At 38.8% G+C, this 14421-nt stretch overlaps 1 protein-coding gene across 1 annotated transcript; it reads right to left on the bottom strand.

Annotated features, from left to right (window-relative positions):
- Nucleotides 1-6553: 6553 nt before the first annotated feature.
- Nucleotides 6554-14421, bottom strand: LOC110944541 (DNA topoisomerase 1 alpha). Its single transcript, XM_022186202.2, has 16 exons — nt 14269-14421; nt 11699-12587; nt 11417-11611; nt 11116-11196; nt 10896-10955; nt 9910-10004; nt 9654-9810; nt 9113-9238; nt 8636-8716; nt 8236-8326; nt 7854-7987; nt 7708-7776; nt 7534-7623; nt 7358-7461; nt 6962-7130; nt 6554-6870 (listed from the first exon to the last, which is right to left on the bottom strand). Exons 2-16 carry the CDS (start codon nt 12506-12508, stop codon nt 6802-6804), a joined length of 2331 nt encoding a protein of 776 aa, XP_022041894.1. The 5' UTR covers nt 12509-12587; nt 14269-14421; the 3' UTR covers nt 6554-6801.

Here is a 14421-nt window from a genome sequence, read left to right as displayed (position 1 = left end):
AAAAAGAAGGATGGGTCGTTCCGGATGTGCATCGACTATAGGGAGTTGAATAAGCTGACTATCAAGAATCGCTACCCCCTGCCCCGAATCGATGATTTGTTTGATCAACTGCAAGGTGCTACATGTTTTTCGAAGATCGATTTACGCTCAGGTTATCACCAGTTACGCATTCAGGAGGAAGATATTCCGAAAACCGCTTTTCGAACCCGCTATGGTCATTATGAATTCATCGTAATGCCCTTTGGTTTAACCAATGCACCTGCGGTTTTCATGGATTTGATGAACCGTGTGTGCAAACCATTTCTTGACCGCTTCGTCATCGTGTTCATCAATGATATCCTTATCTATTCGAAGTCGAAAACCGAACACGCGCAACATCTACGTTTGGTTCTTGAGTTACTCCAGGGGAATCGACTCTATGCCAAGTTCTCCAAGTGTGAATTTTGGCTAGAGGAGGTTCAATTCCTCGGTCACATCGTCAATAGTCAAGGTATTCACGTCAACCCCGCGAAGATCGAAGCTGTTAAGAGTTGGGTTACTCCAAAATCACCATCCGATGTTCGTTCGTTCCTCGGATTGGTGGGCTATTACCGTCGATTCATTGTTGACTTCTCAAAAATCGCTGTCCCGCTTACTTATGTGACGCATAAAGACAAGCCTTGTTTGGGGAACTGAACAAGAGACCGCTTTTCAAACTCTCAAGCATATGCTCTGCAATGCTCCCGTTCTCGCTTTACCCGACGGAAACGACGACTTTATTGTCTATTGTGGTGCCTCGAACCTTGGTCTTGGATGTGTTCTTATGCAACGAGACAAGGTTATCGCTTACGCATCTCGTCAGCTCAAGATCCACAAGAAGAACTATACAACCCACGACCTCGAGCTAGGCGAAGTTGTTTTTGCGTTGAAGATCTGGCGACACTACCTTTACGGTATCAAGTGTACGGTCTTCACCGAACATAGGAGCCTACAACACATCTTCAGCCAAAAAGAAATAAATATGCGTCAACACCGATGGGTAGAACTTCTCAACGATTACGACTGTGAGATTCGTTATCATCCTGGCAAAGCAAATGTCGTTGCCGACGCCCTCAGCAGACGAAGCTATTTGCATAGTGTTCGTAATGTTCACGCCCAGCATCATCTCGAAACCCTCATCCGTGACGCTCAGCATGCTTGTTTTACTGAACGCACTTTGAAGAAGGAAAGAATTTACCATAATGGCGAGCAGTTAGTGAATAAATCGAATGGGATATTCCATTATTTGGACCGAATTTGGATTCCCAAACGTAATAACTTGCGACAAATCCTGTTGGATGAAGCCTACAAGTCACGATATTCCATTCATCCTGGTGCCGACAAGATGTATCATGACCTTCGTCAACGATACTAGTGGCTTGGAATGAAGAAGGATATCATAATCTATGTTTGCCTGACTTGCTCGAAAGTCAAGGCTGAACAACAAAGACCCTCTGGCTTGCTTGTGCAACCCGAAATCCCGATGTGGAAGTGGGAAAGCATAGCCATGGACTTTATCACGAAACTCCCGCGTACAACCTCAGGTCACGATAGCATCTGGGTTATCGTTGACCGTTTGACTAAATCTGCTCATTTCCTGTCGATACGAGAAGACTTCAAGGTAGAAAAATTAGCCCGAATCTACACAGACGAAGTTATCTGTCGACACGGTACACCTCGTGACATCATCTCTGACCGCGATGGTCGGTTTACCTCGCGTCTTTGGGAAACGTTGCAATCTGCTCTCAGTACTACGCTTAATCTAAGTACCGCTTTCCATCCCCATACCGACGGTCAGACTGAAATAACGATTCGTACTCTTGAAGACATGCTTCGCTTGTGTGTCATAGATTTCGGTGGTAATTGGGAGCTCACTTACCTTTAGTCGAATTCTCGTACAATAACAATTATCACTCTAGCATACAAATGGCACCATTTGAGGCATTGTACGGAAGAAAATATCGATCGCCGATTGTGTGGCATGAGATCGGAGATGCGCAACTAACCGGTCCCGAGCTACTACAAGAAACGACTGACAAGATCCTCCAAATTCGAGACAACCTGCTGAAAGCTCGGAGTCGTCAGAAAAGTTACGCCGATAGACGACGCAAGCCCCTTGAATTTGACGTTGGCGATCACGTACTTCTAAAGGTATCACCTTGGAAGGGTTTGATCAGATTCGACAAGAAAGGAAAGCTCGCGCCTCGATATGTTGGACCCTTTAAGATTCTGGAAAGGATCGGAAAAGTGGCCTACAGACTCGAACTACCGGAGGAACATAGCAACGTCCACCCGACTTTCCATGTATCGAACCTCAGAAAGTGCCTAGCCGAGCAGGATTTGCAAGTTCCACTAGAGGATCTCCAAGTGGACGAAACATTACACTTCGTGGAGAAGCCTGTCGAGATCATGGATCGAGAAACCAAGAAGCTCAGGTGCTCACGCATTCCCATTGAGAAGGTTCGCTGGGAAGGCAAACAAGGCGCGGAGTTCACCTGGGAACTCGAAAGTGACATGAAGGCGAAGTACCCGCAGTTGGTTGTTACGGCTTCAGCCTAATTTCGGGACGAAATTCGCTTAAGAAGGGGAGGCTGTAACACCCCGTGTTACGAAAGTCAAAGTCAAAGTCAAGATTGAAGTCAAAGGAAGAAAAGATTGCTAATTGCGATCGGTCACTCCTTGCTTAACTACTGTTTTGACTTCTTTGACTTGTAATCGAATCTTTTATTTTAATTGCATTAGTTGTATTATGTGGAGTATCTATTAATAATCGAGGTTTAATCGATGTTTATCGCATGTTTTATCGCTTTATCGCTAATCGCATCGCAATCGCGCTCGCACCTGGATTGGTAGACTCTGAATATTGTTTTACATGTGTGTGCTATCTATGTGTTACTTGTGCATGTTTATTTATGTTTATGTTTATGGTGATTAATCGAAACGCAATCGCAACTTAATCGCAGACGCTAAACGCAAGTTATTTATAGTGATTGTATGTTAGATATAGTATTTGCGTATCTATTATTAATCTATCGCATCGCAACGCTCAACACGCAAAATGAAACGCCAAAATGCAACTCATCAGAGCCACTCGATCGAGTGACCGCTCGATCGGATAGCCATCCGACCGGAGTGTCATCCGATCGAGGTGACCACCTGTTTGACACTTGCTCTCCTTTCCCTTTTTGGCAACTTATAAATACCCCTCATGTCACATCATTTGATGTGACAGCTCTCTCACTCGACCAGCCGCACTCAAGACCTTCTTTCTCTCGATTTCTCGCGATTCTTGTAAGTTTTCAATCTAAATCTTGTACTTTTATGATCCACACACACTTCTTCATCATTTTCTCTTTTGAATCTTAACTTTTAACCGTGAAATCAGTGGATTTGAGGTGTTCTAGGATGATGTCATCATGTAGTTCTTATGAACTTCAAGTTTTGGCCTCATTCCACCAAAAACAACTCAGATCTGAAGGATTTCCACATGATTAAACAATGTTTTCGCATAGATCTACACATATTCATGGTTACAAGGATTGAAAGATGGTTTTCTAACTTTCTTTCAATTCTTTTACACTCAATGCACTCAAAACCAATAGAAGCGGAGCTTGTATAGACCTTCTACTCTTTCCTAGTGATGTGTTGGTTCAAGATCTGATTTCTATCAAAGAGACAACTGACTTCGGGTTAAACATGAACAACCGTCACGAACCAGTCAACTGATCGGATTGGGGTGATTCCTGTTTGATCGAACGACTTGGGACTTGACGAGGTTCCGTTGTTTAGTACGTTGTCATGTCGTCTCGAGCAAACTGCAAAACTCTCAAAAATAATCAGATTCAAGACGAACAGGTTCGTCGGGACGGATTGCCGCCCGATCGGATAGCCATCCGATCGAACGACTATCCGATCAGCTTGCACTTAGTTCCACACTTAAACTTTTTATTCAACTTTCAAAGATCTGAATGTCGAACGGATTGCCGCTCGATCGGATAGCCATCCGATCGAACGACCATCCGATGATATGACATTTGGAACTTCGACACTTAACCTTTTTCATAATTTTCAAAAATCATCAGTAGCTAACGGATTGCCAATCGATCGGATTGGTATCCGATCGAGTGACAATCCTGCTGTGAACATGTTCTCACTAAGTGTCCTACCAGTCGGATCGCTATCCGATCGAACGACCGTTCGATCGATCGACCTGAAAGGTAGAGATACTTCTCTGTTTTCAAAATGCTACAACGAAAACTTCAAAGCCATCATACACAAGCACATCCTTACCAAACGAATGTCAATCCAATCGAATGGCCATCCGACCGGATTACCATCCGAATGGATTAACATCCGATCAAATGGTCAACCGATCGGATTGCCATCCGATCGGATTACCATCCGACACTTAGTCACTTTTCACCGTTTTACGCGCCACTCATCGTTTATGCTATCGTTAACTGTTCAGGCTAATCTCTCAGCGCTCCCTTCAATCCAAGACAGTGTTTACTTGTTAAACGCTATCTGTGAGTATACTCGAACCCTTTTTGCTTTACGCACTTTTGGGTGTTACATACGTTACTTATTCTAAATCACAATCTACACACAACGTAAACACTATTTATACGCTGACCGTTATTGCATGCTACGTGTTATTTGATGAATGCTTGTATGTTATGTTAACACATTGATTGTTGTCTGACACCTTAGCAACGATAGTACTATAGTTTGGACTCAGCACCTGTCGTGGACATGGGTTGTTAAGGGCTTTACTTCACGTGTCTCAGTGGGGATATGTGTTGCGCATTCTACAACTCGCAGTCACATCTCTGCATATTTCTCTGTCGATAACCTACTTGCCTTCACTTTGTACATGTTACATGCTGGTTATGCGTAAACGATTTCGAACTCTATTATTATTATCAAACTTGTATGCTCACCTTTACACTATTTGTATTGACTTTATTTTAACGTATATGGCAGGTGCTTCAGAATGCTAGGATTATTGTGCTTTGGTGAATCAAGCAAGGGGTCTAGTTATGTCACGCTTAAATCTGAGTCGTCAGAACAGTATTTGTCTTTGAGACAATTATTTGTAATAACTGTTTTATTTGGATATGTTGTGGTATGGACATGACGTTTTAATACCTGGTAATTAATAGTTGTTATGGATGCTCATGGACAATCTGTTTCGCTCAGTGCCATGCCCCGATGTTTCCGCCATCGGTTGGGGTGTGACAACTGGTGGGTGGTGGGCGGCGGTGGTGGGCGATGGTGGTGGTGGTGGACGGTGGTGGTGATGGACGGTGGTAGTGGACGATGGACGGTGGTGGTGGTGGTGGTGGTGATGGACGGTAGTGGGTGGTGGACGGTGGTGATGGACGATAGTGCATGGTGGATGGTGGTTGTGGACGGTGGTGGTGAACTGTGGTGGTGGTGGTGGTGATGGGCGGTGGTGGTGAGTGGTTGTGTTTAACTCTCTGCACACCTTAGAAGATCTTAGAAGTGGCTGGGCCAAGTCTACACCAAGAAGAGCTCTCGCAGACGTTTTTTAATGAAACGTCTTCGGAAAAACAAACAGTCTGCGAGTGGCAATGTCTGCACGTGGTCTGCGCGGCGCAGACAGAAGAGCTTGCGCAGAGCTTTTCAAAAAAAAAAAAAAGCACCCAAGTCATATACATTATTCATGTCCGAGTTTGTTATGTAAAGGAGTCCGAATTTAGGTTTAAATTCGAATATCCTAGTTATTTGATACTGTCCGAGTTTGTTACGATGTGATGTTGTTTAGAGAGTCCGAATACATATTAAATTCGGATAAGGTTATGTCAGGACTTGTTAGTCCGAATTTGTTTATGTTATATCCGGAACTTAGTGTTCCGGATTTGGTCTTTGTATATATTCTCAGTGATGAATGCAATGAGACATGACTTTGGAGATTTATTTTTCTATGCAAGTTTCTCTCTGGTGTGAAGCAAAACCCTTGCTACTATGTGTTCTTTGTGTGTTGATAATTTGTGAATACTTTGTGGATTCACAGATTGACACTCATCTCTGTTCTTCTACACCTTCTGTCTCGTGACCTTCACAGCGGTACGCATCACGTGGTAGATTCCACACACCGCGTGCGTCGGTTGTTCGAGTTTGTGATCCTGTACGGGTGTTCGAGTTCCGTAGGTGGGCTTACAGCTTTGGCACAGATAACCCAAGTGGCATAGTTGCCTGGTTAATCACACCAAGTTGTTGGCGTGTTTATCCAGAGTGGCACACTTAGTCAGAGCTTATAAATAGGTTTACAAGTCTCATAATGTTACTTTTTGGAGGTCTGATTGTAAAGTGTGTTACATTGTGATTGATAAAATTCGAGATTATTTACGTGTTTTGTGGCTAATCTACCTCGTCTATACACATGCGTAACGGGCACGAGGGCATTACTTCAAGTTAATCGATCCGTAAGGTGCATAGTGACCTACTTCTCTTTATTTGTAAAATGCATAGCATACTTGTTAACATCAAAACACGTCCAGCGTCAACAGTATGTAGTAATCAGAAACTCTGGTTAAAGAAAGTTGCCCCGGTTAGTTTTTGTGACAACCAGAAAACAGTCAATAAATAAAGCAGCTCATCACCAGTACCAGTTCACTTAACAAGCTTCATACAACAGCATATATCATCTGACAGTCGCTAAATTAGAAACGAAAAAGATGTAAGAAAGGTCGGATATCCTTTTTCCCGGCCTCTTTTGTCAGTTTATAAGTTGCGGGCCCGCTTCAACAACCATCAAAATCAGAATCTGAAACTAGGATCCACATCCATTGACCAAGCAAACTTTGCCAATAGAGACTTGTTAAAAATCTGCATCAGATTCAGGTAAAAGTATTATTATATGATGAACATAAAAAGTTTAAATCCTAAAAAAGAAAGAAGAAAAAAACTGATTTCTTACCTTCTCAATGGGAACTTCATGTCTCTTGCACCACGCAACGGTTATCCTAGGGTCGAGGTAGTTGATTCTCGAAGTGCCCAATGCTACCGTTTTTAAATCTTCCTTGGTCTCTTTATCGCGTTCCATTTTCTCAATTTTTGCTTTAGTCTGAGCTATTTTTTTCTCTAGCCTGCATATTTTATCAATAGCTAAGATAAAGTAAGAATATATTTTACCCACAACTCAATGGGTCGTGTTTGCGGGTCAACCCCAACAGAAATCTAATTTCTCATTTATTTTTCTAAATGGCATAGAATACCCTATCAGTTTAAGTTCCAACATAAAATGTAATATTTTTAAATGATGAATTATATTTATGGTTCCCTAATAAAAATGACATAATATTAGTGAAATTACGCTTCGGGGTTCAAGTTTCTCTTTGTTTTTCCATCGGAGGTTTTCAACGGCGGCTTCCCTTTCTTTGCGCGAGCCAAATCAGTTTCCAGTTCTTTTATAACATCCTATAAGATACAATAAAATTTTCCTAAGATTAGAGAAAATCATAGAACATGATGACACAAACAAAATGATACCTTTAACTCATCTATCTTGTCATTTAATCTTGTCATTTGTGCACTATGAGACTTTGAAACAGTACGTTGATGGTTACATATGATAGCGACCTACCAAAGATAAGGTGCAATGAATGTCAAATTATAGCTGCTAATTCAAGAAAGAAAAGTAAAGGTTAGAACATAGAACAGAACCTCCTTGTTTGCATGTTGGTAAACGACTAAATTTTCAGCGACTTCTCTACCCTTTGTTTCCCTACTTAGCTGCAAAAATATTAAAAAGGTCAGAATTTTACTTATTTGCTCATTGTCACCGTTAAATATTAAAAAGAAAATGTTACCATATCATCTAATGTGATGGATGCATTATATGTACGGAAAACTTTTGCTGTAAGGCCAGGCATAAGTTCCTTTAGATGAGCATTCAATTTACTTGTATCCAGCTTATCAAAAAGATCATCACCCCCCGCTTTCCCTGAGTTACGTACAAAAAAGTTGAACGTATGGTACAAAAGGCAAAAAAAATTGATAAAACTAAAGAGAACCTGTAAATGTGACTTATTTTGGGTTAAAATTATCAGAAACAAATCACATAAAAAGTCACCTATGGCGTAGCTTCTTTTTTTGCACACAACCTTCTAAGTTGCTTTATTTAAATTTCAGATTATTATTATTATTATATATGTACAAAAATATATAAACATCTAGCGTGTGTCAACTGACCTGTTCGGAACTGTTGAATGGCTTTGAAGACGGGAAGCTCTACTTCAACCTCGTTTTGGTATCTTATAGAATCTTTACCAAGAAAGTCAAACTGTGAAAAAAATAAAGGTTCAAACACTACTTGAAAATCCTTAGATAAAACTTGTATGTCAGAAATTGTTCTACCAAAAGAATTCGTTAATATAACATTCAAAATCTTCAATTTCTAGTATGATGCAACTAGAAATGAAAATGTGATTGCAATGAGGTAGAGCCCACAATTGATGAACAAAGAATGTAGGTAATTTGTGCAAATGAACATCAAAAATATCCATTTTATCATGTATTCTTGTTATAACTTGCAGCAAAATTCTAAGAAATATGGATATATATATATATATATATATAACAAATTACAAACCTTTAAGATATTTGGAGGACTTGGCTCGACATTTTCCACCTTCAAAGTACAGCAACCAACTGTATCGGCTTCATCATCATCCTACAACCACAAAAGGTTATAAAACATAACTACCAGACTGTTTAACGATTATTATTTACCCATACCTTCAACAATCCAATATGTAGAGATCTCAAGTTTTGAAATATCTAACCTACAATGGGCCAACTTGGGTTCTATTCTAGATATATGAATATATCTAACAGGAGGTCCAATGTATAAACTTCATTAAAACTAAAATTGGTCAAAAGTGTCAGAAATCACCTAAACTATATTCAAATTTTACAAGCGTTTACATCCATTACTGGCAAAATGGTTATTATATAATAGACTCTTGTAATAATAAGCATACACGTATATCGGCTATAAGATTTTAAAGCTTGTCTACTGAAATATATACAAAAAAGTAAATAGAGAAAAGGGGGATAAAAATGGTACCTTCTCATTTCCTGCCCTGAGTGCTAGTTTATCAATGAGATACGTAGCAACCGCTACTTGTCTCTTTGTCACATCCTTATTTCCAAAATCTTTAGTGTAAGCATTTCTAATGCCTTGTATGTAGCCCTATAATCAAAATAATTAAAATAAACAAGTAAATAATGAGAAGTCACTACAATAGCAATTGCCAGAAATGAAAGAGGTGGCGATTCCAAACCATTGAATTATGCATGACTCAATTCAGATTATAATTTATCAACAAATCAAACAGGTAAAACTAGCTGAAATAGAAACTAATCAAATGGGTCAAAATTTCCCAAAATGTACTTTTAATGTATATAATTTCCTGAATCATCTTATTAGAAATTAGATTACGACTGAAATAATATAACTTTTTGTAATCTTATTTGACACACACACATATATAAAGTTTAGACAAACATTATTTCGAATCAACCCATTTTTTGGCCAGTTACCCAGCTGGCCCGATTCGCCCATTTTGGCGTCTTTACCTATGACTAGTAAAATTTAAGTGGCCTACCTTTAACAACCTGGCTTTTTCATATTTTTCCTTGTCACTTTGACCCTTTAAGGAACTGCTAGCAGCTAGAAACACATATTTGAACTCCTTGTTATTGATAGGATCTAACCAATAAGCTAACCATGTAACGGTATTATCATGCCGGATTTCTTTCCAGCTGCAACACATTGGATTAATCTCAAAAGTAGATACAAAGTAGAAGAAGAAAAATGTATTTGATGATAAACAACAAACATAAAATAAAATTAAGCCAAACCTGTCACCAGGAATTGGACATTCTGGGATTGGAGCATCCTTTCCAATGTTTATGGTAATATCGCTTGGAAAGATACGTTTTTTCAGCTTTCCCATCTACAAAACAATAGCAACTGTCATTTTACAGATAAAATTTGCAGCTTTTAACTTGGTAAAAATGTTTGACTATTTGTCGAATAAGTAAACCTAGGGGTGCACAGAAAAAACCAAAACCAAAAAATAACCAAACCATTGTTCAGTCTTTAAAATTTGATTAACACAGTCCAACGGTTCAACTCCGGTTATATGTAAAAACCCACCCACTATAACCGAACATAATATGAAGTTTTTTTTTTTTTTTTTGAGCGGCAAATTTGGATCACTGACGGACCACTGGAGTATCATCGTGCCACCAGCAGAACCACCCGATCATATCCATCTCCACTAGGCAATATAATGCCTATACACCAATTCAGGAGGAAACCCAATAAATCTTGGAAAAACCCTCTTTGTGAGAATCGAACCCATGACCTAATGGTCATAAGCCTTATCCCACCACCAAGATACCACTAGGCTATAATGCCATGGGTCGAACATAATATGAAGTAACTTCCCTTTTTTATATTTCTAAATATCAGATATGATATAGAATATTTATGCAGAAAACGCCTTGATATTTTGCTACATTCATATTATTTAACTACATTTAATTAATTGTTAGTTTGTTACTAAAAGAAAAAACAATCATGGACCACATCTTGGGGGGAAAATCATCTCTTGGGCTTAATAAACTGTTGGCCAGAAAATACCAGAAAACTCTACGTCGATTGGTAAGTTTCTTTTTACTATTTTTAAATAACGAACTCCTATCATACATGATGTATACGTTTTACGCATCACGCATCGGCTTTCTGAATTAAAACACATCAGATCACCGTGCGCTTATTAAAAGCAAGCTGTGAGCTAAACTGAAATCTATCATTAATAGGTCAAAAATGTCATTCAAACCTTTGGATGTTCACCACGGCCTCGAAATAGCCCAGGTGGTTCAACTCGGAAATTTCCAACCTGCATCATGAATTAAAGAAAACTTTAATAACCCAATATAAAGAAAAAGAACGGTGAACATGTGATAGCTTCATTTATAACAATTCTTATCATTCTTCACACAAGGCATGATGACACAGTTTCAGCATATTAAAACCAAACAAAATTCTAGATATCTCACCTTTTCTTTGACACCATCAACAACTGCCCACATATACTTGTCCTCTAGCTTCATCTTCTCCTCTTTCAATGCCTTCTTCTCCTACACAAAACAACTCTTGCATTCATAATCTATTACATTAGATGAAGTATCTACAAGTTTATGTCTAAACTATTCATTTATGATGGCCAAATAGGTTTAATCTTGACAATCAAACCAAAACCAGCATCAATATTATCATAGTTACTAACAAGCATAAAGGTGGTAGGTAACGTGATACTATTATTCGCTTAAAGATCAGTTAAATTTCTAAGCTCCTTACTTCTGTAGTCATTTGCTTCTTCTTCTCTTTTTCGCTCTGATGCCACTCATAAATTGGTTTAAAATCACAATCATCCAAATTCTGGATCATGTGTTTTTTCCCCAGAATCTTTTGCCAATCCTCCCAGAAATTCTCTTTAAACTTAGGTTTAGTCATATAATCTGTATCTAACATAACCGCAAACATCGTTGCAACCTGCAACATGTACAATCAACAAACATAAGAAAATGCAATCAACATTATGTATACATGTATGTATGTACGTGTGTGTATAGAGTTCACCTCCTCTTGTTCAGGAGTCAAATCAACAGGCTTCCCTTTGTAAAGCATCTTAACACCATGAGGCTTGTATGCAGGTGGGAATATTACACCACTATGAACCAAACTAGTCCATTTCTGCCCTTCACCAGAGCCAGGTGGGACTTTTGATGGCTTTGAATACTTTGACTCTTTGACCACCTTCTTTGACTTCTTGTTGGTTTGGTTTAAAGATGAGGAGTTCTTTTTTATCACTTTTTGTTTTGAAGATGATGGTTTACTACTTGATGAAGCTTGATTCTTTATTCTTTGTGCTATGGGAAGATCATCATCATCGTCTGACTTGGTTTCTGCTTTCAAATTCACCGGCTTGCGGTTGACAGGTGTTGAAGAATCCGAAAGCTTTGGCTTTTTGACGGATGATTGACCTGAAGATTTTTCTTCACCTAGTGGTCGCTTATTCACGCTGATATTCTTCGATTGATTATCTCTTGATGCAGAACCATTTTGATGAACTTTGTTTGCTGATCCCACATTTGGTTTAGATATAAATTTTGAAGATAATGGTTTTTCATCATCAGAGTCTTCGTCTTTTATTTGTGGTTTAGGAGCTGCAGATACACTCTTGTGGGACCCATTTTTGGCATGATTAGCGTTAGTGTTTCCCTTAGATACAGTTGAAATTTTTGAACTTAATGGTTTATCATCTTCAGAATCTGAATCATTGCTTGGTTTAGGAGACGGTTTAGGAGGCTGGGAAGAACCCTTTGCTTTATCAGGTTTTACACTCCTTCTAAAAATCAAGGGTTTCTCATCATCAGACGAATAACTCATTTTTCGGTCAGTTTGCTGTCAAATAGCACTTCAATCCCTACAATACTGCCCTTTATGCTTTAATCTGCGCTTGACCAACCTGCGTAAAATATAAAATTATATAATCGTACGTTGAAAGAAAAGACCAATACAAGTATTAGTGAGATTGACCGTGGTTCACAAGTTTTCCTTGTTTGATCTTATTAAGAGGTATTTTCGGTATTTGAAAACTAGTAAAATGCTTTTATGTAACCTTGGTTTTAAAAAGCGAGAGGTGCACAAAAGCGACGAGGTCTAAAACCGAGGTTTTTGTAAGGTTTTTAGCTTTCCCTATCCAAAATATAGCTATACGTAAGGTTTTTGTATGATTTTAGCTGCATGTACAAGCCAAAAAAACCCAAGGTACAACAGTTAGATGCATAAAAACGCCTTGGGTACGAGAGGCGTGCGCCTCAGGCCAAGATAGCCCAGAAAACTCCCAAAAAGCGCACTTTTTGGCGCTTCTTGTAATTACTCTAGACGCTGAGCTAAAAAGCCCCAGAGTATGCGTCTCACGCTTAAACGCGCCTCAGGCGCGCTTTTTAAAACCAAGTATGTAACTACATGTAAAGCCAAGCATTGCAGTACTTGGAAGATAGGGAGCAAAAATCATAACATCTTCAGATAATGTAAACATATCAGAATTATAATTTTGATACAATTCAGGTTCTGTATGACTAATCTTATCGTTACTTTAATCAATAACCACACTACCTCACAATTATAGTTGTAAGAAATCATGCACAAAGCACAGACAAGGTTTAGAAATTTATATAAATCTAATATATGTCAAATACTGTCTCACCCAAAAAAGTATACCGATACTATAATGTTCTAAAGAGAGTTTGTGCATATAGTATATATCTTGGTTTTAAAAAGCGTGAGGCACACAAAAGCGTTAGGGTCTAAAACCAAGGCGCATCTAGTTATAGAAATTTTTTATATATATTTTAATAAGCGTTAAGGTCTAGCATCATTTAGCCAATATTTAGACACAAATAAGCTTTATATATTTTTAATATATAAATTTCCTAAATTACAACCTTTTAGCGATATGTATAACATTTTAAAGCACAAAACGTTGCCCCATACAGAAGACGCATGCCTCAGCTGTGTTTTAATCCCACAAAAGCGCGCCTCAGCTGCTCCTCACATATGACTTGTGCCTTACGCCACCGAAAGCGCAGACTTGCGCCTAGACACGCCTTTTAAAGCCAAGATATACGTAACCTATATTGTGACTAGAAATAATATATACCTAAAAAACACAAAACACCTTAACAAATCCAATACCTATCACCTACATTGTGAGACGCCGGTCAGAAACTAGGGTTTCCAGGTCACGAAATCAACTACAGTGCAAAGCTCTAACACTCATTTGTTCGTATCATTTCAATTACAAATTCAAAACCTAGAAAAGAACATTCCTAATCCAAAAGCATTGAAACAACACAAACACAAAGTTCAATAATCAGTCAAACTCACAATAATCACAATTTGGTCAGGTTATTATCGCATTAATGGTTTAATTCAAATTAAACCTAAAAAACCATTATATTTCTAGATTCTTGAAACTCAAAACCACAACTAACGAGAACGTTTAAAGCATTCGAACAGTTGGAAATTAAAACCCTAGCTGAGATATTATATAAAAGGTTGTTAATTGCATGATTAGTTCGTTGTTCGGAGTTTAATTTTGTTAAGTGTAAAGTATAATGGATGAAACGGGAGAGGAGGTGTACCGATTGTACGACGGCAGAAGGTGGTGGAACCCTAGATCCTGAACCGTCTCCGATGACGTGAAGGAGATAGAGAGAGGGTTGCCGTGCAATGCAAAAGATTTGGGCAAGAAGAAATAGGAAGAATCAAGGGGTTTGGTTTCTGTTTCGGGTTGG

This window comes from Helianthus annuus, chromosome 1, assembly GCF_002127325.2.
Source record: "Helianthus annuus cultivar XRQ/B chromosome 1, HanXRQr2.0-SUNRISE, whole genome shotgun sequence".
NCBI lineage: Eukaryota > Viridiplantae > Streptophyta > Magnoliopsida > Asterales > Asteraceae > Helianthus > Helianthus annuus.
This window is presented reverse-complemented; position numbering and strand designations above follow the sequence as displayed.